The 25,002-nt window shown below is 47.8% G+C and overlaps 1 protein-coding gene across 1 annotated transcript; it reads left to right on the forward strand.

Annotated features, from left to right (window-relative positions):
* Positions 1–33: 33 nt before the first annotated feature.
* Prpf8 (pre-mRNA processing factor 8) lies at positions 34–24,812 on the forward strand. The gene is made up of 42 exons (XM_059271206.1): positions 34–375; positions 1,157–1,325; positions 2,751–2,915; positions 3,108–3,326; positions 3,438–3,650; positions 3,767–3,892; positions 3,986–4,091; positions 4,622–4,812; positions 4,948–5,067; positions 5,148–5,337; positions 5,449–5,568; positions 5,667–5,801; positions 6,132–6,261; positions 6,570–6,766; positions 7,026–7,232; positions 7,348–7,511; positions 7,622–7,748; positions 7,862–8,054; positions 8,876–9,063; positions 9,227–9,465; positions 9,677–9,823; positions 10,007–10,217; positions 10,834–10,950; positions 13,640–13,887; positions 14,002–14,181; positions 14,369–14,504; positions 14,610–14,779; positions 14,940–15,069; positions 15,180–15,326; positions 15,658–15,818; positions 16,398–16,589; positions 16,999–17,236; positions 17,345–17,473; positions 19,351–19,464; positions 19,540–19,713; positions 19,978–20,171; positions 21,218–21,457; positions 21,552–21,693; positions 23,638–23,778; positions 23,886–24,025; positions 24,130–24,332; positions 24,490–24,812. Exons 1-42 carry the CDS (start codon positions 276–278, stop codon positions 24,642–24,644), a joined length of 7,008 nt encoding a protein of 2,335 aa, XP_059127189.1. The 5' UTR covers positions 34–275; the 3' UTR covers positions 24,645–24,812.
* The last annotated feature ends 190 nt before the right edge of the window (positions 24,813–25,002 follow it).

Raw genomic sequence — 25,002 nt, forward strand, 5'->3', positions numbered from 1 at the left:
GGAACGCGGGGCGGACGTCGTCTTTCCGCCATTGCTCTGCGTTCGGAGCCGCTACCTGAGTGAGGGGCGACAGGTGGGTGGCGGGCGTCCGAGGCTGGGCTGCAGACGGTCGGGTGGGCCGAGCGGCCTGAGGAGCTGCGTCAGGCCCAGGCCGCGAGCGCTCAGCCCGGCTAGCGTGCAGGCCAGGTGGCTCCGGACGCATTCCATTTGCCCCTTGTGGGCCCGGGCCTAGCGGCTTAGTTTTGGCTTCCCTCTCCTTCCCCGACTCTTCCGGCATGGCCGGAGTGTTTCCTTACCGAGGGCCGGGTAACCCGGTTCCCGGCCCTCTAGCCCCGCTGCCGGACTACATGTCAGAGGAGAAGCTGCAGGAGAAAGGTAAGGGGCAGTGGGAACGGGACGAGTGGGCACCGCGCGTGCGGGCCGGAACGTGTTGGGCGGGTTTCACTTTATCTCTCTGTAGGCAGCTCAATCAGGGGTCCGCTGCCCTGTTAGCCGAGTTTAACTTTTTTACCTTCAGTCAAATCATTGAAAGATTGGAAGCACCTGTTGTTTGCAGGAGGAGCTAAGAGAGAGAGAGAGAGAGAGAGAGAGAGAGAGAGAGAGAGAGAGAGAGAGAGAGAGAGAGAGAGAGAGAGAGAGAGAGATACAGCAGTGGAAACAAAACCACGAGTTTAACTTTTTTACCTTCAGTCAAATCATTGAAAGATTGGAAGCACCTGTTGTTTGCAGGAGGAGCTAAGAGAGAGAGAGAGAGAGAGAGAGAGAGAGAGAGAGAGAGATACAGCAGTGGAAACAAAACCACGAGTTTAACTTTTTTACCTTCAGTCAAATCATTGAAAGATTGGAAGCACCTGTTGTTTGCAGGAGGAGCTCTGTGTGTGTGTGTGTGTGTGTGTGTGTGTGTGTGTGTGTGTGTGTGATACAGCAGTGGAGACAAAACCACTCCCTTATGGGGTTTGCATTACTATGAAGGAATTAGACAGTATTCCCTCCTAAACATCTATAGCAAAAATGTCAGGTAGTTTGGGGGAGTAAAATGGCAAGATACTTGGCGGCGAGTATGCCTCTTTCCCACAGAGTGCCGGGGGTTGCCGTAGGGGCAAGAGCGGGGATAAGGTGAGAGTGTGCAGCCCTTTAAACCGAGGTGCCTTTGTAGCTCGAAAATGGCAGCAGTTGCAGGCCAAGCGCTATGCAGAGAAGCGGAAATTTGGGTTTGTGGATGCTCAGAAGGAAGACATGCCCCCAGAACATGTCAGGAAGATCATTCGAGACCATGGCGACATGACCAACAGGAAGTTCCGCCATGACAAAAGGGTCTATTTGGGGTAAGTAAGCAACATCCTGGCATAATTTCATGTGGAGTTTGGCGTCTTTCCTTTCCCTGTTCCTGCGTTGACAGTGGTGGATAGAGGGACTATCGTTTGGAACATGACACCCTTCCACACACACACAGGGTTTCTCTCTGTTGCCCTGGCTGGAGACCAGGACAGGCTGACTTCGAACCCACAGAGGTCTCTCTGCCTCTGACTCCCAAGTGCTGGAATTAAAGGCAGATGCCACTATGCTCAGTGTGGAACATAGCTCCTGACCGCACTTAGTGATGATTGTAAGAGTAAGACAAGACCATTGGAATTCCGTGATAATATTCACCTCTTCTGCTTAGGCCATTGTTTTGCTTTGCCCTGGTAATGTCATTGTAAAATGTTCGTTCAGTCACCAGAATTTGGGGGTTTAGGATGTTTAATTCCTGGGATCTCTGTACTACTGTTAATTCTTCAACCCTAAGCTGCAGAGATTCTTAGCATTCCATTTGGATACGAAAGTTTGGCTAGTTAATGAATTGATGTAGGGAAGCCTTGGAAGTTTTATTCCAAAAATAATTTCTTAGCCAGCCACGGAAGTATAGTAGAACACTACTATAATCTCTGGGTTGCAGAGACAGGAGGATTTCAGGCTTGAGGCCAGCCTAGACTACTCCATGAGAAGCTCTGTTCAAAACATCAGCAAAAGCCAGATGTGGCAGCACAGGCCTTTAATCCCTGCACATGGGAGACAGAGGCAGGTGAATCTTGTGTTCTACATAGTGAGTTCCAGGCCATCCAGAGCTCTGTGGTGAGACCCTGTCTCAAACAACAACGAACATCATTACTGTTGTTATTGAATCTTGCTCTTGGTGCTCTGGATATAGCTGTGGGCAGACAGTATTGACCCTCTCCTTTAAGAGCATACAGTTGAGTGCGTGATAGATAGCAACAGATGGTGCAGTGTAGTGGATATGTTGGTGTTTACATGAAGGGCAGAAGGAAGGTGCCTTCAAAAGGACAGCTGTTCATTTAGAGGCTGAGTCCCGGGATTAGAACTAAGACATTTTTTTTTTTTTTTTTTTTTTTTTTTTTGGTTTTTCGAGACAGGGTTTCTCTGTGTAGCTTTGCGCCTCTCCTGGAACTCACTTGGTAGCCCAGGCTGGCCTCGAACTCACGGAGATCAGCCTGCCTCTGCCTCCCGAGTGCTGGGATTAAAGGCGTGCGCCACCACCGCCCGGCTAGAACTAAGACATTTAATGGCACTAGATGAAGGTGGAGCTGGGAAGGCAGGACTCCTAGTCATGTAGGACCTGAGTCCTAATTTGGGGCTTTGGACTATAAGGCAGCATTTTCTGTGGAACATGTGATAACTTTCTGGCATGTCAGCAAGGGACAAGTCACAGAACACTTGGTCATTTCTAATGGTCTCTCTTCCTAATGTTGCAGAGCCCTCAAGTACATGCCTCATGCAGTTCTCAAGCTGCTAGAGAACATGCCCATGCCTTGGGAGCAGATTCGGGATGTGCCTGTTCTGTACCACATCACTGGAGCCATTTCCTTTGTCAACGAGATTCCCTGGGTTATTGAGCCAGTTTACATCTCCCAGTGGGGGTGAGAAGGGCTGAAGACCAGTGGGTGGCGGCGGTGGGTGATGGTGATGGTGGTGGTGGTGGGTGGTGGTGGTGGTGGTGGGTGATGGTGGTGGGTAGTGGCAGCTCATATGGCGCTTAGGGGTGGGGGTGGTGGCAGTGGCAGCTGAGGATCCATGGGTAGAAACTGTTGTATGATGGTCTTGCCTTCTAGGTCAATGTGGATCATGATGCGTCGAGAAAAAAGAGACAGGAGGCATTTCAAGAGGATGCGGTTCCCCCCTTTTGATGATGAGGAACCGCCCCTGGATTATGCTGACAACATCTTAGATGTTGAGCCGCTGGAAGCCATTCAGCTGGAGCTGGACCCTGAGGAGGATGCCCCTGTGTTGGACTGGTTTTATGACCACCAGCCGTTGAGAGACAGTAGGAAGTGAGTGGAACTAATCCCGTGAGAGTTCTGGAAACTATAGCTGTGGGAAGGCAGTAGGTAAGTGGCTTGGCTCAATGCCTACTTGATATGGGCCCTCCATCTTTTCCCTAGGTATGTTAATGGTTCCACTTACCAACGCTGGCAGTTCACGTTGCCTATGATGTCCACTCTCTACCGATTGGCCAATCAGCTTCTGACTGACTTGGTGGATGACAACTACTTCTATCTGTTTGATCTGAAGGCCTTCTTTACCTCAAAGGCACTCAATATGGCCATTCCTGGAGGACCCAAATTTGAACCTCTGGTTCGAGACATCAACCTACAGTAAGTTGGGGAGAATATCAATTTTAGGCACTTTGTATGTATGAAAATCTAGTCCTTATCCTTAAGATCCTTGTCTAGCAATGGAACTAGACTACTCATTTGATTTCCGGTTCTAGGGATGAAGACTGGAATGAATTCAATGATATTAATAAGATCATCATCCGTCAGCCTATTCGTACTGAGTACAAGATTGCTTTTCCTTACCTGTATAACAACCTTCCACACCATGTGCACCTGACCTGGTAAGGTGCCTGGAACATAGCAGTTAGACAGGAGAAAGCCGGCGTATGGTTTGGGCCAGAGCAGACCTTTGGCTGACTCTTCTTTCCGTGTAGGTACCACACTCCTAACGTGGTGTTCATCAAGACCGAGGATCCCGATTTGCCAGCTTTCTACTTTGATCCTCTGATCAACCCGATCTCTCATAGACACTCAGTCAAGGTAAGAGAAAATCACGTTCTTTGGAGGGTGCGGGGGTGTGAGAGTCCTGAATGAGCTTGGGGTCTGGTGCATGCTAGGTAAGTTTTCTGCCTCTTACCAACCTCTACCCCACTGTTTTATTTTTGGACGTGTAGTACAGGTTGGCACAGAATTACTGTGTAGTTCCAGGTTGGTCTTGTACTCTCAGTCCTTCTGTCTTAGCCTCCTCCTAAGTGCTGGGGTTTCAGGCCTCCTTCCCTAAGCTCATTGGCCTTTGGTGGGGACTGGCTGCAGTGGGCACCTCCTGTGGTATGGCACGGGAGCTCTTTGGGAGGCTTTTAGTGGTAAGTGGAAGGGTTGGTTTCCTGGTTAGCCCTGTCTTGTTCTTTGCTCCCTTGGATCCTTTGCCAGGCTCTTTAGGGCTTCTCTTGTCCAGCATCCCAGTCTTCGTGACCTGTGTAGCTACTATGCTTCATCCCAGAGAGTTTTCCGCTCATCTCAAGTCTGCGCTCAGTGAGTGGAAAATGAACACTTGAGGATTTCTTTTTCAGAGCCAGGAACCACTGCCTGATGATGATGAGGAATTTGAACTTCCAGAGTTTGTGGAGCCCTTCCTGAAGGACACACCCCTCTATACAGACAATACAGCCAATGGCATTGCCCTGCTTTGGGCACCACGGCCCTTTAACTTACGCTCTGGTCGTACCCGCCGGGCCCTGGACATACCCCTTGTCAAGAACTGGTAAGGTTTCTACCTAAGGGGCCGGTAGTAGAGGTATAACATAGGAGAAAAGACTCCATCTGGATGGGCATGCAGCCTTTCCCAGAGTGTCTGGAAGGAGAGGTGGGCAATTCTCTGATGGGCTAATTTAACCAGGTATCGGGAGCACTGTCCTGCTGGGCAGCCTGTGAAGGTGCGAGTCTCCTATCAGAAGCTGCTGAAGTACTATGTGCTGAATGCTCTCAAGCATCGGCCCCCGAAAGCCCAGAAGAAGAGGTAAGGTGCTGGAGGCCCTGCTACACTTTCGCTGTAGGAGAGTCAATGTGCCAGCTTTAACCCTCCTTTATTCTCACCAGGTATCTGTTCCGCTCGTTCAAAGCTACCAAATTCTTTCAGTCCACAAAGCTAGACTGGGTGGAGGTGGGCCTGCAGGTTTGCCGCCAGGGCTACAACATGCTCAACCTCCTCATTCACCGGAAGAACCTCAACTACCTGCACTTGGACTACAACTTCAACCTGAAGCCTGTCAAGACGCTCACCACCAAGGTGCCGTCATCAGACCTCGGAGCTCTGCTGGGCTTAGGGGTGGATGGCACTGTTGTATACCTCCTTTTGTGGCCACTGTCATTAATGTTCTTTCTGTTCTTGGCTTTTCAGGAAAGAAAGAAATCTCGTTTTGGGAATGCTTTCCATCTGTGTCGGGAGGTACTGCGTTTAACTAAGCTGGTTGTGGACAGTCACGTGCAGTATCGCTTGGGCAATGTGGATGCCTTCCAGGTGAGGCCATGCTGCCCGGACCTCTGCCCAGGTGGGGAGGCAGGGTGAAGGCTATGGAGCGGGCTCAGGCTCTAAGTCTGAGGGCCATTTTATTGCAGCTGGCAGATGGATTGCAGTATATATTCGCCCACGTGGGGCAGTTGACGGGCATGTATCGATACAAATACAAACTGATGCGCCAGATCCGCATGTGCAAGGACTTGAAACATCTCATCTATTACCGCTTCAACACGGTGAGAGCCGCCCTCGCTGCCTGCCTGCCTGCCTTCTCAGCTGCTCTTTGACCTTTTCCCTGAAGTCAGTTCTTCCCCGGGACCTCCTTGGAGAGACTCGCTTGACTGTGCCATTACCATACTTGGTGAATCTCAGCACTTCCTCCCAAACCTACCACTGATTCATTCCATGCCTTGAAGTTCTCATATGCTTCCCTGTTCTAGATTTTGAGGACTCTAGAGCATTTACCCTGTCCCCTCAGCAGCCTGACAAATGGCTCTTCCTCCTCCACCTCTATCTTTTTATAAAAGAATTGTTCATTTATGTTCCTGATTTCTGCTTGACTGCAGGGCCCTGTAGGGAAAGGCCCCGGCTGTGGTTTCTGGGCTGCTGGCTGGAGAGTCTGGCTGTTTTTCATGCGTGGAATTACCCCTTTGCTAGAGCGATGGCTGGGCAACCTTCTGGCCCGGCAGTTTGAAGGTAAGTGACTTTCTCTACCCGTGGTGTCTCATGGCTTCACAGGTAGACGAGGGTGCCTGCTGTCCTGTGCTTTGGTCTGCGTGTGTCGTGTAGTCTTGCTTCTAAGTTCGCTTGTTTCACATGAGTCTGACCTAGTAGTGTAGTTCTGGGGCTGCTCTGTGGGATGTGAACTATCATGCATTTGCAGCAGAAGCTCCTCCGAAATATGGTTGTGACTGTCTGAAGTGGTTTGTCTTTCTGCATGTGTGGAGCATATGGACACTTGTTACTGTTTATTGATCTAATCTCTGGGCCCCCTTCACTCGTAGGCCGTCACTCAAAGGGGGTGGCGAAGACAGTAACAAAGCAACGAGTGGAGTCCCATTTTGACCTCGAGCTTAGGGCAGCTGTGATGCACGATATTCTGGACATGATGCCTGAAGGCATCAAACAGAACAAGGCCCGGACAATTCTGCAGCATCTCAGTGAAGCCTGGCGCTGCTGGAAGGCCAACATTCCCTGGAAGGTAGGCTTTCCTCCGCCTCCAAGGAGGCACAGCCATTCATCTTCCTGAGGTTAGGATTAATGCACCCGTAATGTCCACCTTCTATCGCTCCCAATCCCTCCTTTCTTAAGACTGTTTGACTGTGTTGTCCTGGCTGACCTGTAACTGTGCAGGCCAGGCTGGTCTCAACTCAAGAGATCTATCTGCCTTTATGCTGGGACACAGGGGTGAAACACTGTGCTCAGCTCCTATTGCTTTTCCGTTGTGTTTATATTTTCAGGTCCCAGGACTGCCAACACCTATAGAGAATATGATTCTTCGGTACGTTAAGGCCAAGGCTGATTGGTGGACCAATACTGCCCACTACAACCGTGAACGAATCCGCCGTGGGGCCACTGTAGACAAGACTGTTTGTAAAAAGAACTTGGGCCGTCTCACCCGCCTGTACCTAAAGGCAGAGCAGGAGCGGCAGCACAATTACCTGAAGGTTGGGCCAGCTAGGCCGGGTGTGAGGGCTGGGTGGTAAGGTGGGCTGCAGATGGGGCCCTGCTTTGTACTGGTTTGGACGATAGTGGGGGACTAGCTCCATGTTCCCCTTGCAGGATGGTCCTTACATTACGGCAGAAGAGGCAGTGGCGGTGTATACGACCACTGTGCATTGGCTGGAGAGCCGCAGATTCTCTCCCATCCCATTCCCTCCACTCTCCTACAAGCACGACACCAAGCTGCTCATCTTGGCTCTGGAGCGCCTCAAGGAAGCTTACAGGTGAGGGATGGCGGGGAGGGTTCCTGCTGGGAGGGTAACAGGGAACGGTGTTGTGGTCAGAGTCCAAAGAAAGGTGTAGTCCTTCATTCACCTTTTCCTTTGCTTGTTAGTGTGAAGTCTAGGTTAAACCAGTCTCAGAGGGAGGAGCTGGGTCTGATCGAGCAAGCCTACGACAACCCCCATGAGGCTTTGTCCCGCATCAAGCGTCACCTCCTCACACAGAGAGCCTTTAAGGAAGTGAGTGAGATGCTCTCTGAGCTTTCTTTTGGCCTATGCTATTTATTCTTGGCATCTAGAGGGTGCCAAGTTGACTAGGTGAATTGATGTGAGCCAGGTTCCTTCTCCCACAGGTGGGCATTGAGTTTATGGATCTCTATAGCCACCTGGTGCCAGTTTATGATGTAGAACCACTGGAGAAAATAACTGATGCCTACTTGGACCAGTACCTGTGGTATGAAGCAGATAAGCGCCGTCTTTTCCCGCCCTGGATCAAGCCTGCTGACACAGAACCACCTCCGCTGCTTGTTTACAAGTGGTGCCAAGGTAAAACTGCCGGAGTTAGCATCCTGCAGAGAAAGGGGGATGTGTTCTATATAAAAATTCCTACCCAGGCTGCATAGTCATTTGACGCTTTTTCATGATAAGAGTGAATAATACTGCCTGGTGGTGGCTGCGAACACCTTTAATCCCGGCACTTGGGAGGCAGAGGCAGGCAGATCTATGAGTTCAAGGCCAGCCTGGTCTACAGAGTGAGTTTCAGGACAGCCAGAGCTATACAGAGAACCCTATCTTGAAAAAACAAACAAACGGGCTGGGTAGATGGCTCAGCGGTTAAGAGCACTGGCTGTTCTTCCAGAGGTCCTGAGTTCAATTCCCAGCAACCACATGGTGGCTCACAACCATCTGTAATGAGACCTGGTGCCCTCTTCTGGCCTGCAGGTGTATATGCAGACAGAACACTGTATACATAATAAATAAATAAATCTTTAAAAAAAAAAAAGAAAAAGAAAAAGAAAAAACAAACAAACAAACAAAAAAGTGAATAGTATGGTTGTTGAGCGAAGCTGACACTTGTAGCAGCCAGGATGGATGGATGGATGGATGGATGGGTGGGTGGGTGGATGGATGGATGGATGGATGGATGGATGGATGGATGGATGGATGGGTGGGTGGATGGATGGATGGGTGGGTGGATGGATGGGTAGGTGGGTGGGTGGATGGATGGGTGGATGGATGGACAGACGGATAGACGGATGGATGAATGATAGATAGAGGGTTTTGGAATGTGTTGAAAGCTGCTGTGGTTACTAGACCTGAAAAGGAATTTCTAATCAGCAATAGCTCTGTCTTTTTGCTTTTTTTAGGTATCAATAACTTGCAGGATGTGTGGGAGACCAGTGAGGGCGAGTGTAATGTCATGTTGGAGTCCCGCTTTGAGAAGATGTATGAAAAGATTGACTTGACCTTGCTTAATAGGCTGCTGCGACTCATTGTGGACCACAACATAGCTGACTACATGACAGCCAAGAACAATGTTGTCATTAACTATAAGGTCCGTCTTGGAGCAAGTAGCAAAAAATGTGTTAAGGGGTTGTCTGACCCATTAAGTTAGGATTTGCTGAGGGAGAATGAAGGAGATTGGACTCTGAAGCACCTGGGCCACACACAGCCTCCTTAGCCATAGTTAATAGTTGTGGTTCTTTTTTTTTTTCTAGGACATGAACCATACAAATTCATATGGGATCATCAGAGGCCTGCAGTTTGCCTCGTTCATTGTACAGTACTATGGCTTGGTGATGGATTTGCTTGTATTGGGATTGCACCGGGCCAGTGAGATGGCTGGGCCTCCTCAGATGCCAAATGACTTTCTCAGTTTCCAGGACATAGCCACTGAGGCTGCGCACCCAATCCGCCTCTTCTGTAGATATATTGATCGCATCCACATTTTCTTCAGGTAAAGAACATGAACAGATCCTCTAGCCTGCAGAACATTGAAGCATGTCGTGCCTGTGAAGTGGCTCTTATAGCTTAGTTGACTAATGGCTGAGTTGGGGCTGTAAAGTGAAACGAAGTCTAGAATGGCATGAGGTCCCCACCCATGGAGCTGGCCTTCTCAAAGGGTCCTACTGTATTTGGGCCTCAACATATACCTTTCCTTAATGTAGGTTCACAGCAGATGAGGCTCGAGATCTGATCCAGCGTTACCTGACAGAGCATCCAGACCCCAATAATGAGAACATTGTTGGCTACAATAATAAGAAATGCTGGCCCCGAGATGCCCGCATGCGCCTCATGAAGCATGATGTCAACTTGTGAGTCTCAGTTGGGTTTGTAAGAGTTAAAAGGACACCAATCCTAGGGACCCAGAAAGCAATTAATATTGAGGAGGTTGTGTCTTGGGTAGGAGGAATATAGGCCTGTTGGGGTGTCTTCTGTCTGGTCTTTGAATGCAAATGTGTTCAACAGACTGAAATTTCTATATGTTCTCTGGACAGGGGTCGGGCAGTGTTTTGGGACATCAAAAACCGGCTGCCACGATCAGTGACTACAGTACAGTGGGAGAATAGCTTTGTGTCTGTGTACAGTAAAGACAACCCCAACCTACTGTTCAACATGTGTGGCTTTGAGTGCCGCATCCTGCCTAAGTGCCGTACCAGCTATGAAGAATTCACCCACAAGGACGGCGTCTGGAACCTGCAGAATGAGGTAGAGCCTAGAAAGGACATCACTTCACCACCCCTGTAACTCTGGCATCAGTGGGGTGAAGAACAGAAATACCTTATTATCAGCTCCATGAGCCTTGGGTGGGTTGAGCTTAGTGGTGATCACAGTTAATCCTTGCTTGTGTAGACAGGGTTTCTCTGTAACCCTGGCTGGCCCTGATTGTCTCAGAGATCAGTCTGCCTCTCTACCTCCCACAGGTTAGGATTAAGGCACATGCCACCATGGCCTGCTGTCTCGGTTTTCTTTTTTTCTTTTTATTTTATTTGAGACAAGGTCTTACTGTATAGTGATGGCTGGCCTAGAACTCTCTATATAGACCAGTTGGCCTTGAATTCACCAAGATCCACCCCTGCCTCTGCTTCCTGAGTACTGGGATTAAATGCATGCACTACCATGTAGGCTTATTACCTTTATTTATTGCCATGGTACTTGTGTGGAGGTTGGAGCACAGCTTGTAGTCAGTTCCACTCTGTGGGTTCTGGAGATTGAACTCAGGAAATAAGGCTCGGTAACAAGCACCGTTGCCTGCTCTAAGCCATGTCGCCAGCCCCTCCCTCTGGAAGTTCTGGGACAAGTTAACACTGACTCAATGGTTTAGGTTACCAAGGAACGGACAGCACAGTGTTTCCTGCGTGTGGATGATGAGTCGATGCAGCGCTTCCATAACCGAGTGCGTCAGATCCTAATGGCCTCTGGCTCCACCACCTTTACCAAGGTATGTAGGGCCCTAAGCCTCCGCTTCCCTGCCATTCTCAGTCCGTCCTTCCTCCTTTCAACTCCTCCCGAGGTTGAGCTTGCTCGTTCCCAGCCTTGCCTAGTGTGCTAATCTCCATACTTTCTGCAGGGCAACTTAGAGTGTTGGGTCGATTGGGCTTTATTTCTGAGAATTCACAACAAGAATTTATCAGATTGCATCTGTGGGGTTTTGAGGATTTTATTATTTTGGTGATTTCAGATTAAGGCAAAAGTAAGAGATTTTAATTTGAACAAAAGCATCTATTTTGCATTTTCCCTTAGGCTGGTTTTTGTTTGGTTTTTGGGTTTTTGAGAGAGGGTTTCACTGTGTAAGCCTTGCTGTCCTGGAACTCACTCTGTGGACCAGGCTGGCCTCGCAAGTGCTGGGATTAAAGACATGTGCCACCACTGCCCAGACTCTTTAGCTTTATAATTCTTCACTGTGTAGTACTTTAGAATGTCAATTCTGGCTTGTTTTTTTTTTTGTTTTTGTTTTTTGTTTTTTGTTTTTGTTTTTTGTTTTTTGTTTTTCGAGACAGGGTTTCTCTGTGTAGCTTTGCGCCTTTCCTGGGACTCACTTGGTAGCCCAGGCTGGCCTCGAACTCACAGAGATCTGCCTGGCTCTGCCTCCCGAGTGCTGGGATTAAAGGCGTGCGCCACCATCGCCCGGCTAATTCTGGCTTGTTTTATTTGTGGGACGAGGGCTGCTGTGATAGGGTCTCAAAGTTGAGACAACTTTCCTGCCTCAGCCTGTCACTGCTGAGAATCCAGGTGTGGTGTGCACCACCACACTTGGCTTTTGTACCCCCATGGTGAGATGGAGTCTTGTTGTGTTACCTAGGCTGGTCTTGGTCTTCAGTGTTCCTCCTGCTTTCATCTCTGGACTGGCTGGCCTTTGGGCATGTGCTGCTATGCCCAGTTTCTCCATGGGTGATGAGATGGCAGGTGTGTGCCAGCACACCTGCCTAAAGTAATGTTACACATTCATGGACATGGACACTTTCAGCCATGTCGTTTGTTGGAGTTTCTATGTGTGTTGTCTGGCACTACCCCCAACATCTCCCCATCAGAGATGCCAGGAACAGTCCCTGTGTTAGAACCAAATATGTCCTGAGAGACTGTCATTTACCCCTGGGTGTGGGGAAGGGATAGATCTGGGAGTCTCATGGTGTAAAGGTTGAAAGCTCAAGGGTTCATGAGACTGCCAGGAAGAGTGGAGAGTGAGACAGGAAGGGCAGGTTAGGATGATGGGAAACTCTGAGGTGTGCTGAGCAGAACGAGACAGTGCTGGGATGTGGGCAGTCAAGGCTGTCAAGAACTGGTGTCCAGAATTGAGCAGGTGTTTAACTGTGTCTGTTGCCTAAGAACAGTTTGGTTAGATAAGGACTGAATAGGAGCCAGTGGAATTGGCAGTTAGGACGTCATTGGTGACCTTAGAACTATTTCAGAACTAGTTGGGATGGAAGCCAGATGGTATGGATGAGACTTTATGGGAGTTGAGTAGAGACAGTTTGCCAGAACTGGAGTAGATAGTTAGAAGCCTCCTAGAGGAAGCTGTACATCAAGACAGGCCTTTTGGTTTTGTTTTTTGGCTTTTTACTTTTATTCCCTTTTCTTTCTTTCTTTTTTTTTGTTTTTGTTTTTGGTATAATTCACTTGTGTACAATGTGTTATAACTGTATTTATCTCTTTTTACCCTTTTTTGTTTTCTTCCCATTCCTCCTGCCTCTCCTTTAAAAGGTTTTGTGTGTGTGTGTGTGTGTGTGTGTGTGTGAGAGAGAGAGAGAGAGAGAGAGAGAGAGAGAGAGAGAGAGAGAGAGAGAGAGAGAGAGTGACTGACTGACTGACTGACTGACTGACTTGGGGAGGATGGGGTGCTGTGCTTCTCTGACACCCTCTTCCTAGTCCTTTAACATAGGGTCTCTCCCAGAGCTTGGGGTTCGACTGGAAGCCAGTGAGCTCCAGCAATCCTGTCTCTGCACTGCTCAGACCTGATGGAGGAGTGACTGGGAATTGAGGGAGGTGCTTCCCAATCATGGTTAATGTACACATCTAGAGTCAAGTTGGATTGCTGGGTCTGTTGAGAGCCTTGCCCTCTCCCCGTCTCTGTAAAGTGAGGGTCACCATAGTTCTAGCTCAGAGGGCTTTTGTGAAAATTAACGAAATATGCATATAGTGAGTCAGCTAGCCGGATTATTTTACAAAGTGCTTTTAGAGATTACGAGAGCATAATGTTGGGTTTGAACTTGTTTACTTTATTCCTTTGTTTTGTTTATTTGTTTGCTTACTTGAGAGAAACTTTATCAATAATCCAGACTGGTATTGAACTCTTGATCCTTCTGACTCCGCCTCCTAAGAACTGGGATTACAGGCAGAAGTGGGTTCTTCCTCCAACTCTGTGGGTTTTGGGGATTGCGCTCAAGTCTTCAGGCTTGATAGCAGTCCTTTTACCCACCGAACCATCACAGTGGCCCAGTCCTCTGTCTCTTGATTATTTCTATCCTGGTGGGTGTGAACTAGCAACCTCATCGTGTTTGTTTGTTGTTTGTTTAGTTTTCTAATTACTAATGATTTTAAGATTAACGCTTTCTCGTACTAGAGATGTAGCTAACTAGATATGGAAGGCCTGCATTGCTCATGTGGCATTTACTCTTTCCCACTAACTTCAGATTGTGAATAAGTGGAATACAGCTCTCATTGGCCTTATGACATACTTTCGAGAGGCCGTGGTAAATACGCAGGAACTCCTAGACTTACTGGTAAAGTGTGAAAACAAGATCCAGACGCGTATCAAGATTGGATTGAACTCCAAGATGCCAAGTCGGTTCCCCCCTGTTGTGTTCTACACCCCTAAAGAGCTGGGTGGGCTTGGCATGCTCTCAATGGGCCATGTGCTCATCCCCCAGTCTGACCTCAGGTAGGGCTTGCTTGGCAACCTTCATGTTAGTCTCATTACTTAGACTCTGAGGGGAGTGGGTGTTTCGTTACTTTTGACTTTACTTTTATCCCTTGTCTTGATTTTCCAAAACAGGTGGTCCAAGCAAACAGATGTGGGTATCACACACTTCCGTTCAGGAATGAGTCATGAAGAAGACCAACTGATTCCCAACTTGTACCGCTACATACAGCCGTGGGAGAGCGAGTTCATTGACTCTCAACGGGTCTGGGCTGAGTATGCACTCAAGAGACAGGAGGCTATTGCTCAGAACAGGTGGGCATCCTGGAGGGTATACCAATCTAAGGACTGGGGGTTGCATCACAACACTGTGAGTCGTAAGTGGATTCATGGGCAGAGTATGTTTTTAGGAGTTAAGACTGATTCTACTCATCCTTGGCCAAAGAATGTTGAATGTTTCTCTTTGCATGAGAAAGGATGTTGACTTTATTTTTTCTGGCAGACGGTTGACTTTAGAAGATTTAGAAGATTCATGGGATCGAGGCATTCCACGGATCAATACTCTCTTCCAGAAGGACCGGCACACATTGGCTTATGACAAGGGCTGGCGTGTCCGAACTGACTTTAAGCAGTACCAGGTATATGGAGTGGTGAATGGATGGAATTCTCTAAATCAGGATAGCATCCCTGTCACTTCGGGTGGTGGGCACCCAAAGCTTCACCGTCCCTGTCGCACTGTCTAGGTTTTGAAGCAGAACCCCTTCTGGTGGACACATCAGCGGCATGATGGCAAGCTCTGGAACCTCAACAACTACCGCACAGACATGATTCAGGCCCTGGGTGGTGTGGAGGGCATTCTGGAGCACACTCTCTTCAAGGGCACTTACTTCCCTACCTGGGAAGGTCTGTTCTGGTAAGACCTCTTTCTGTCCTCTTTACGGGGACTCGTCACAACCACCTGAGCTCCTCACTGCTAGGCTTTAGTGGTCTGCTGCTTCTCAGTTATCCTGTGAGGGTTAGCCAGCTCTGGGAGATGCAAGGGCATCATCTTATTTGGTTCCTCTGCCCCTCAGGGAGAAAGCCAGTGGCTTTGAGGAGTCCATGAAGTGGAAGAAGCTAACCAATGCTCAGCGATCAGGATTAAACCAGATTCCTAATCGTAGATTCACTCTCTGGTGGTCCCCAACAATCAATCGAGCCAATGTGAGTGTGATTGTCCAACATGGGAGATAAGAAAAGGTGTTTCTGTTGCTTTCATTTTGTCCTAAGAGCTGGCCTCTCTGGTCTCTAATGTCATTTCTCTTTCCTGGCAGGTATATGTAGGCTTCCAGGTGCAGCTGGACCTGACAGGAATTTTCATGCATGGCAAGATCCCCACACTGAAGATCTCTCTTATCCAGATATTCCGAGCTCACCTGTGGCAGAAGATCCATGAGAGCATCGTGATGGACTTATGTCAGGTGGGCAGCAGTGGAGGCCGAGAGATCATAGTTATATTAGCTTGCTGTTTTTGATTTTTTGAGACAGTCTTTTTATGTGGCCCTGGCCTAGAGCTCCTTATGTAAACCAGGTTGGCCTCAAACTCATATAGAGATCTGCTTACCTCTGCCTCCCAAGTGCTGGGATTCAAATCATGCACCACCATGCCCAGCCAGCTTGCTCTTTTGAGTATGGGAAATTTATCCTGGACACATTAAGGATTAGACTCTTATTGCCTCATATAAATTCTATCAGTTCTCATTGTAAATGGGTTTCTATAATGAGGTCCAATCTTTTCATCTTTCCCTCCAGGTCTTTGACCAGGAACTGGATGCTCTGGAAATTGAAACAGTACAGAAAGAGACAATCCATCCCCGAAAATCTTATAAGATGAACTCTTCCTGTGCTGATATACTACTCTTTGCTTCCTATAAGTGGAATGTCTCCCGGCCCTCACTGCTGGCAGACTCGAAGTAAGTGTTTTGTGGCCCAGCTTTAGGTACCCAGGGACTTTATGTTACTATGATAGCCGTGTTACTTAAGGGATTAGCCATGCCCTTTTTGTTTTGTTATTCTGGCTTTGACCTTATGATCCTGTTGCCTCAGCCACCGCAACCCCTCCCTCTCCCCTCCAATGCTGTACAAGAGTAGGCACCATTCCCAACTCAGACATCCTTTTAAACTTGGAGGCAGTGTTAACCCTGTAACCCACCAACAGTCAGATCTGCCAATTGCTTGGGGTCTTACTAATCTTTTTTGTTTGTTTTCTGTTTTGTTTTATTTTGATTTTTGAGACAGGGTTTCTCTGTGTGCCCTGGAACTCACTCTGTAGACCAGGCTAGTCTCAAACTCACAGAGATCCACATGCCTCTGCCTCCTGGGTGCTGGGATTAAACGTATGTGCCATCACCACCCTGGCTAAGGGTCTTGCTGATCTCGAATGAGAAAGGAGATGGTTTTGAGATTTAAGTGCAGTGTTTGGGACTTCTTACGATTCTGAGACATTGCTTATGCTGTGGTTTCCTGGAAACTTGAATTTTTTCCACCCTTAGGGATGTGATGGACAGCACAACTACACAGAAGTATTGGATTGACATCCAGTTACGCTGGGGGGACTATGATTCCCATGATATTGAGCGCTATGCCCGGGCCAAGTTCCTGGATTATACCACAGACAACATGAGCATCTACCCTTCGCCCACTGGTGTGCTCATCGCCATTGACCTGGCCTATAATCTACACAGGTGAGTCAGGGCTCAGAAGCAGGTTTTCCATTAGCCCTGTACCTTCTATGTTTTCTTTCATTATTTGAAGCAGAGTCTCACTACATAGCCTTGGCTGGCCTGGAAATCACTATGTAGACCAGCTTGGCCCCAAGCTCACAGAGATCTGTCTGCCTGAGCCTCCCAAGTGCTGGCACTAAATGTGTGTCCCACCACACCCTTCACATTAGCCCATTTACACCAGTTTTAGTTTGCCTGGCTAAGACGAGGTTTTATCTTCCTGGGTCACTGACTCTCTCTCGTATGTACATGCATTAGCAGGTTGTTACATACATCTGACCAACCAGCTTTATCCCTTTGCTGTCCCTTCACCTTTTCCTTGGGGCTTTTGGCCTATGCTTAAGTTCTTGTGACCCTTTCGTCCTCACAGTGCCTATGGAAACTGGTTTCCAGGCAGCAAGCCTCTCATACAGCAGGCTATGGCCAAGATCATGAAGGCAAATCCTGCCTTGTATGTGTTACGTGAACGGATACGCAAAGGACTGCAGCTGTATTCATCTGAGCCCACTGAACCTTATCTGTCCTCTCAAAACTATGGTGAACTCTTCTCTAACCAGATTATCTGGTTTGTGGATGACACCAATGTCTATAGAGTGACTATCCACAAGGTGAGAGTGGGCTTGCAGACTTCAAGTGCCTGTGAGAGCATGTGTACCCATTGAATGAATCGGGGTGGTTGTGTCTAGTCCATGCTAACTAATATACTTGTTCTTTAGACCTTTGAGGGGAACTTGACAACCAAACCCATCAATGGGGCCATCTTCATCTTCAACCCACGCACAGGGCAGCTTTTCCTCAAGATAATCCACACATCTGTGTGGGCTGGACAGAAGCGTTTGGGTCAGGTAAGCCACAAAAATAATAGTGAGGCCGTGAACATTACTGTCTCTCATTCTTGGAAGGGGGGAGGGGGAACGTGAGAAAACATACCTATTTCTCTCTTGAAAGATGGCATTGCTGGGTGTGGTGGCATATATCTCAGTACTCGGGATGCAGAGGGAAGAGGATTGCCATAGGTTTGAGGACAGCCAGGGCTGCACACAGTCACAGAGAAGGAGACATGTTTTGTGTGAATCTGCAGAGCTTGTCAGCATACTTGGCTTCTTGAGTATTAGGGTTATGAGTGCCCGTGCCTGAGATTTAAGTGGGTGCTGGGAATCCAGACTATGGCCTCACACTTGCCTGGTAAACCCTCGACTCTGTGAGTCAGCTCTTCACGCCCTTGGAGGAGGTCCAAGCATGTGAAGGTCTTCATTACCTTCCTAAGCCTCTCCCTCTGTCCTCTGTCTTTATAAAGGGAATGTATACCCTTTGGTTTCCTGGACATTTGATGCCAGGCTGGGCTGTACCTACCCAGTCACGATTCTCTTTTCTATATTTATAGTACATATAGCATGATATTTACAAGTCCTCTTAATAATTATTCCAAGATCCTACTCTCCCAAAATCTCAATGCTCATCTCATTTCTAGGGCTTTGTCCATATTTTTCTTTCTAGAATGAGCTCTTGTTTTTACTTGGCTCACCACAGTCTTTGTGTGTGTGTGTGTGTGTGTGTGTGTGTGTGTGTGTGTGTGTGTGTGTGTGTTCACCGCAGTCTTATCCATCAAGATTCATTTCTTTATGTAGCTTTAGTATTTTTTAAGATTTATTAATTATATATACAGTGTAATGTCTGCATGTATCCTTGCAGGCCAGAAGAGGGCACCAGATCTCATTACAGATGGTTGTGAGCCACCATGTGGTTGCTGGGAATTGAACTCAGGACCTATGGAAGAACAGCTAGTGTTCTTAACTGCTGAGCCATCTCTCCAGCCCTAGCTTTAGTAGTCTTAACTTTTTTTTTTTTTTTCTTTTTCAGGACAGGGTTTCTCTGTGTAGCCTTAGTGTCCTGTAACTCACTCTGTAGACCAGGCTGGCCTCTAACTCAGAGATCCACCTGCCTCTGCCTCTCAAGTGATGGGATTAAAGGCGTGCACCACTACCACATGGCTTTATTTAGATTTTTTTGAAAATTATCTTATTAGGCTGGGCATGCTGGTACATGCCTTTAGTCCTAGCAGTTGAAAAGCAGAGGTAGCCGGGCGGTGGTGGCGCACGCCTTTAATCCCAGCACTCGGGAGGCAGAACCAGGCGGATCTCTGTGAGTTCGAGGCCAGCCTGGGCTACCAAGTGAATTCCAGGAAAGGCGCAAAGCTACATAGAGAAACCTTGTCTCGAAAAACCAAAAAAAAAAAAAAAAAAAAAAAAAAGAAAAGCAGAGGTAAGTATATCTTCATGAGTTTGAAGTCAGCCTGGCCTACATAGTGAGTTGTAGGCCAGCCAAGACTGCATAGTGAGGTCATGTCTCTAAAAAAATAAATATTATTTTATTTTAATTGTGTGTGGGGGGGGGTGGTTACATGTAGGGGAGAGCAACTACAGAGGCCAGAGGCACTGGGTCTGCAGCTAGAGCTAGAGGCAGTTAATTGTGAGCTGCCTGGGGTGGGTGATGAGAACCAAACTCGGGTCCTCCGTAAGACTCATTGCTCTGGCCCCTGTCTTATTTTGCTGTTTCTGAACTATAATTCATCATTAAACATGTAGGTACCTTTTTCTAATTACTAAGTTAAACAACTGTGTTCATGTTCATTATAGAAACAGTCAATGTTCAAAAGTAGGATTTTTTTCTAGTTAATTGAGGAAGATAGACTCAGCTTCGTTTTCTTTGTTTTGGTTGTTAGTTGGCCAAGTGGAAGACAGCTGAGGAAGTGGCTGCCCTGATCCGATCTCTGCCTGTGGAGGAACAGCCTAAACAGATCATCGTCACCAGGAAGGGCATGCTGGATCCGTTGGAGGTGAGAGGTGAACACGGTGGACGAAAGTAGGCCTGAGCCTCTGGGCTTTCTCTCTGACCTTGAACTTTGCCTTAGGTACACTTGCTGGACTTCCCCAACATTGTGATCAAAGGATCCGAGCTCCAGCTCCCCTTCCAGGCTTGTCTCAAGGTGGAGAAGTTTGGGGATCTCATCCTTAAAGCCACAGAGCCTCAGATGGTTCTCTTCAACCTCTACGATGACTGGCTCAAGACTATCTCCTCCTACACGGTAATTTGACTCCTTAGGAAGAGGGTCTCTCTGGGGTGGATTTGAAACAGAGAGAAGATACTGTGCCTCAGTATCTCCATAAGACACTTGATGAGGTCATTTTCAAATTCTTGAGCTGTGCGTACAAAGAGTGAGGCCTTTTGACTTGTAAGGGGTTGGCACATTAAGAATTTGGAGATAGCGCTTGCTTTCCCGTGAGGACAGGGTAAGGGGGGAAATCCCCACAAGGCTGATGACCTCACGCTCTTCCACATCTCCTCCCAGGCTTTCTCCCGGCTCATCTTGATTCTTCGTGCTTTGCACGTGAACAATGATAGGGCCAAGGTAATCCTGAAGCCAGACAAAACCACCATCACAGAACCCCACCACATCTGGCCCACGCTGACTGACGAGGAGTGGATCAAGGTGGAGGTGCAGCTCAAGGACCTGATCTTGGCCGACTACGGCAAGAAAAACAAGTGAGCAGGGAGGGTCAGGTGCCACAGTGCAGACAGGGCAAGGTGTGCCGCTCGGGGTAGAGGTTCTGGGGTTTTGAACTTTTTTTTTTTTTTTTTTTTTGGAGACAGGGTTTCTCTGTGTAGCTTTGCGCCTTTCCTGGAACTCACTTGGTAGCCCAGGCTGGCCTCGAACTCCCAGAGATCCGCCTGGCTCTGCCTCCCGAGTGCTGGGATTAAAGGCGTGCGCCACCACCGCCCAGCGGTTTTGAACTTTTAGCCTTAGAAGTTCCTCAGGTTTTTTAGCAGTGTTTGGTAATGCCTGTAACCAACCCCAGCATTTGGTAGGTAGAGGCAAGGGGAATCAGGAATTCAATGTTATCTTTAAGTGCATGAGTTAGAAGTGGGCCACATGAGGTAATGTCTCAAAAGAAAAATAGCATCTCAGAGGTGCTTAGGAAGAAAGGTAGTCAATATCCAGTCTCACTATTGACCACTAATTCTCAGTGAAGGTACCGATGCCATTTTGAACAGATGCATTCTCTTGCTCTTGCTCTCTCGATTTCTCTTGTGTTTGAGACAGGGTTTTGTTATGTATCCCAGGCTGGCCTTGAACTCCCAACACTGCTCTTGCTTTAACCTCCCAAGTGCTGGATTATCAATGTGTATCCCTACACCCAATTTGGGGTTTCCATTTTTGAGAGTTGTCCTGTATGGGGGCAATTTTTGTTGAAGAAAAGTAAGAGTTACAGATGCTGAGTAGCTAAAAGTACATGTGTGTTATTGTGTCGTGCTTCTTGGGATGTGGTAATTCTTCACAGTGTCACTATATCTCCATTTCATCAAAGGATAGTTAGGGGATAAAGGTGCTTGCTACCAAGCCTTAGGGCCTTACTTCAATCCTTAGAACCCACAGGTGGAGGAGAAACCTCTCAAAGTTGCCCTTACAAATAGAAACGTTACTTGAGGACTATCTTGGCAAAGTATACTCTGCCTGCCTGGTCCTACTTTGCCGTCAAGGCCAAAGTGACTGGGGGAGGGATCCTGTTTAACTTACAGTGTCCCCACAGTGTGAATGTGGCTTCACTGACACAGTCAGAAATTCGAGACATCATCCTAGGAATGGAGATCTCGGCACCGTCACAGCAGCGGCAGCAGATAGCTGAGATTGAGAAGCAGACCAAGGAACAGTCCCAGCTCACTGCCACACAGACTCGGACTGTCAACAAGCATGGTGATGAGATTATCACCTCCACCACTAGCAACTACGAGACCCAGACCTTCTCATCAAAGACTGAATGGAGAGTCAGGTACTGTGCAGGGCAAGAAGGTAGGGGTGGCCAGGCCATCCATGTTGCTGGATGTGCTTGGGCTGAGATGCTGACACTCCTGTCTGTTGTATAGGGCCATCTCTGCTGCCAACCTGCATCTGCGGACCAATCACATTTATGTTTCATCTGACGACATCAAGGAAACTGGTTATACTTACATTCTTCCCAAGAATGTGCTCAAGAAGTTTATCTGCATATCTGATCTGCGTGCCCAAGTGAGTAAGCACACAGCTGGGCCGTGTGTGAGCCCACCTAGTCTGTGTGTAAATTTCACTTGCTAGTCCCAGGAACTCTGAGGTGCTGGTTTCAGGATTCATGGATGAATGAATAACTTGAAAAAGACAGCACAAACAGGAGGGTATCAAAACAGTTCACAAAGCTATGGCAGTTCAGAGAAAATATTATCGGGGTAGAATTTATTGGCAGAAAATAACAAATAGATTCATTTATGTGCATAGTCAAATCTTATTACTGCGTACTTTATGATATTGAGATAGGAAAGAGCAAGGTCCTTTTTTTTTTTTTTCCCAACCACTCACAAAAGTAAAATCTAAATAGAGTAAAAATATGAATGGAAAATACTGAAGTATTAGAAAATACTGATAATCTTAGTGTTGAAACTTTTCGCAACATTAAACTCAGCTGGGCCTAGTGGTAAGCGCCTTAATCTCAGCACCTGGACAGCTGAGGAAGAGGATTGCTGTAAGTTTAAAGGCCAGCGTTCGCTACAAACTGAGACAGCTGTATTTTGGTTTGGTGTGGTGGCACAGGCCTATAACCCAAGCTCCTGAGAAGTAGAGGATGATCAGGAGTTCAAAGCCAGCTTCTGTGGTCCAGCCGGTACCAAATGAAACTTTCTCAAAGAAATAAATGAAAACCCATTATATACTTGTATGAAAATGTCAGGCTGGTGAAATGACTCTGTAGGTAAAGGTGCTTGCTGCTAAGTCTGCTGGCCACACTTTGAGCTCCAGAATCTATAGGGTAGAAGGAAAGAACTGACTCCTGTCAATTGTCCTGTGACCTCTATATGTCCAGTGTGACACACATGCACACTAATGCATACACACACACTAAATAGGTATATATTTAAAAGTTTTAAAACTAAAAACCCAGAAATCCTTGGGCAGCAGATGACTCAGAGGATAAACATGTGCTGCACAAAGCCGAAAACCTGAGTCAAGTTCCCAAATTCTACTGTGGGAGGAGAGAACCGGCTCCTCAGTTATCCCCTGACTCTCACATGCACACCATGGCATGCATTCATCTACAAGTACACACGTAATAATAATAAAGTAAAAAAAAGAAAGAAAATCTTTTGTAACACAGCGCCATGTGTGTTCGAGGCCATAGTGAGTTCTAAGACAGCCAGAACTACCTAGTGAGACCCTGTCTCAAAAAAAAAAAAAAAAAAAAAAGAAAAAAAAAAACCAACCAAAAAAGAGAGAGAAATTTAAAGAGGAAAGAAAAAGACTGTAGAGAAAGCTCAGTCGCAGAATCTTTCCCTGGCATGCTCGAGGCCCTGGATTCCGTTTCTTGAGAAGAAAACCAGCCAACCCGAGGCTGGTGAGATGGCTCAATAGGTGAAGCACCTCGCATAAGCCGGACACCAAGTTTGGTTCCCCAGAACCCTGGAAAGGTGGAAGGAGAGAGCCAAGGAGTCCACAGACTTGTCTCTGACCTTCACACTCAGTGCACACAAGTCCTCTTATATACACATACATAATAACAGTACATTAAATATTTTTAAATTAGTTTTTTTAATATGCATTGTTTTTGCCTTCATGCATGCCTGTGTGAGGGTGTTGGGTCTCCTGGAACTGGAATCACGGACAGTTGTGAGCTGCCATGTGGGTGCTGGGAATTGAATCCAGGTTCTCTGGAAGAACAATCAGTGCTCTTAACCACTGAGCCATCTCTCTAGCTCCAATGATAAATTTTTAAGAAGTTCGGGGTTCAGAGGGGAGAGGCACTTGCCGCCAAACCTAATGACCCAAGTTTGATTCTCCCAGATCCTGGGACACTTTGAGATGAGGTTCGTGTGTAACATTTTGAACAAGTAACTGTATTTTGAAAAACCACCTTTTTCTTGGGAATGGGAAGAAATTCTGGCATTCTGAGTTGGTACTGGGAATAGTTTCTGATCCCCTCATCTCCAGATTGCAGGATACCTGTATGGGGTGAGTCCTCCAGATAACCCTCAGGTGAAGGAGATCCGCTGTATTGTGATGGTGCCCCAGTGGGGCACTCACCAGACTGTGCACCTGCCCAGCCAGCTGCCCCAGCATGAGTACCTCAAGGTTTGTGGTGGAGGAGCCTGGGAACTGAACTTTCTGCCAGGTTACCCTGATGGGTGGCATTTGTCTGCAGATAGGGTGAACAGCTCTGTATTGCTCTTTGCCTGCAGGAGATGGAACCCTTAGGTTGGATCCACACTCAGCCCAATGAGTCTCCCCAGCTGTCACCCCAAGATGTCACCACTCATGCCAAGATCATGGCGGACAACCCATCTTGGGATGGCGAGAAGACAATTATCATCACCTGCAGGTGGGTGTGGGCCTCCTTGAATGGAAATATTATAGGGCAGGTATTGCAGGTCAGGACCTGGACTGGTGCCCTGAGCTCTCAGTCTGTCTTTTCCCTCCCCGAAGCTTCACCCCAGGATCCTGCACACTGACAGCCTACAAGCTGACCCCCAGTGGCTATGAGTGGGGCCGACAGAACACGGACAAAGGCAACAACCCCAAAGGCTACCTGCCCTCACACTACGAGAGGGTCCAGATGCTCCTGTCAGACCGATTCCTCGGCTTCTTTATGGTTCCTGCCCAGTCTTCCTGGAACTACAACTTTATGGGTATGTGGTTGTGTGACAGACAACATGGGAGGTGTGAGCAGGGAAGGGTGGATCAGGAGAGGCCAGCACTCTTGGCTCGTGGGGTCTGCCTGCCCAGGGCCCAGGCTGGGTGAGGCAGGCAGACCCTTGTTAACATCTGCTGTCTCCCCTCTCTAAGGTGTTCGGCATGACCCCAACATGAAATACGAGCTGCAGCTGGCAAACCCCAAGGAATTCTACCACGAGGTCCATAGGCCCTCCCACTTCCTCAACTTTGCCCTCCTGCAGGAGGGTGAGGTCTACTCTGCAGACAGAGAGGACCTCTACGCCTAGTCCTTTCCTTGCTTCCTTCTGCTTCAGAGTCCCCAAAGGCTGGAGCCTCTTGCACCCTCCCCAGACAAGCTGCTGACATTCAGCAGCCTGGCCCCTTTGTGTTTTGTGCTGGTGGTGTTGATAGACTGTAATCCTGAACGAAATGTAATAAATTTTGTATAAATAGGAGTGCTTTTGTTTTCTTGCTCTTATGAGTTCAAATTCTGGGTATAGATAACCTTGGGGATTGGGGACTGGCTTGGGCAATTCACTGTGAGGTACTGGGCCCCGCCTTAAGAGCTTTGAGGCTCCATATACTCTAGACTCAGAGACACTCTACTATGACCATATTTGCTGTTTCTCTGTACCTGGAAACCAC

Source organism: Peromyscus eremicus, chromosome 8a (assembly GCF_949786415.1).
Source record: "Peromyscus eremicus chromosome 8a, PerEre_H2_v1, whole genome shotgun sequence".
NCBI classification, from domain to species: domain Eukaryota; kingdom Metazoa; phylum Chordata; class Mammalia; order Rodentia; family Cricetidae; genus Peromyscus; species Peromyscus eremicus.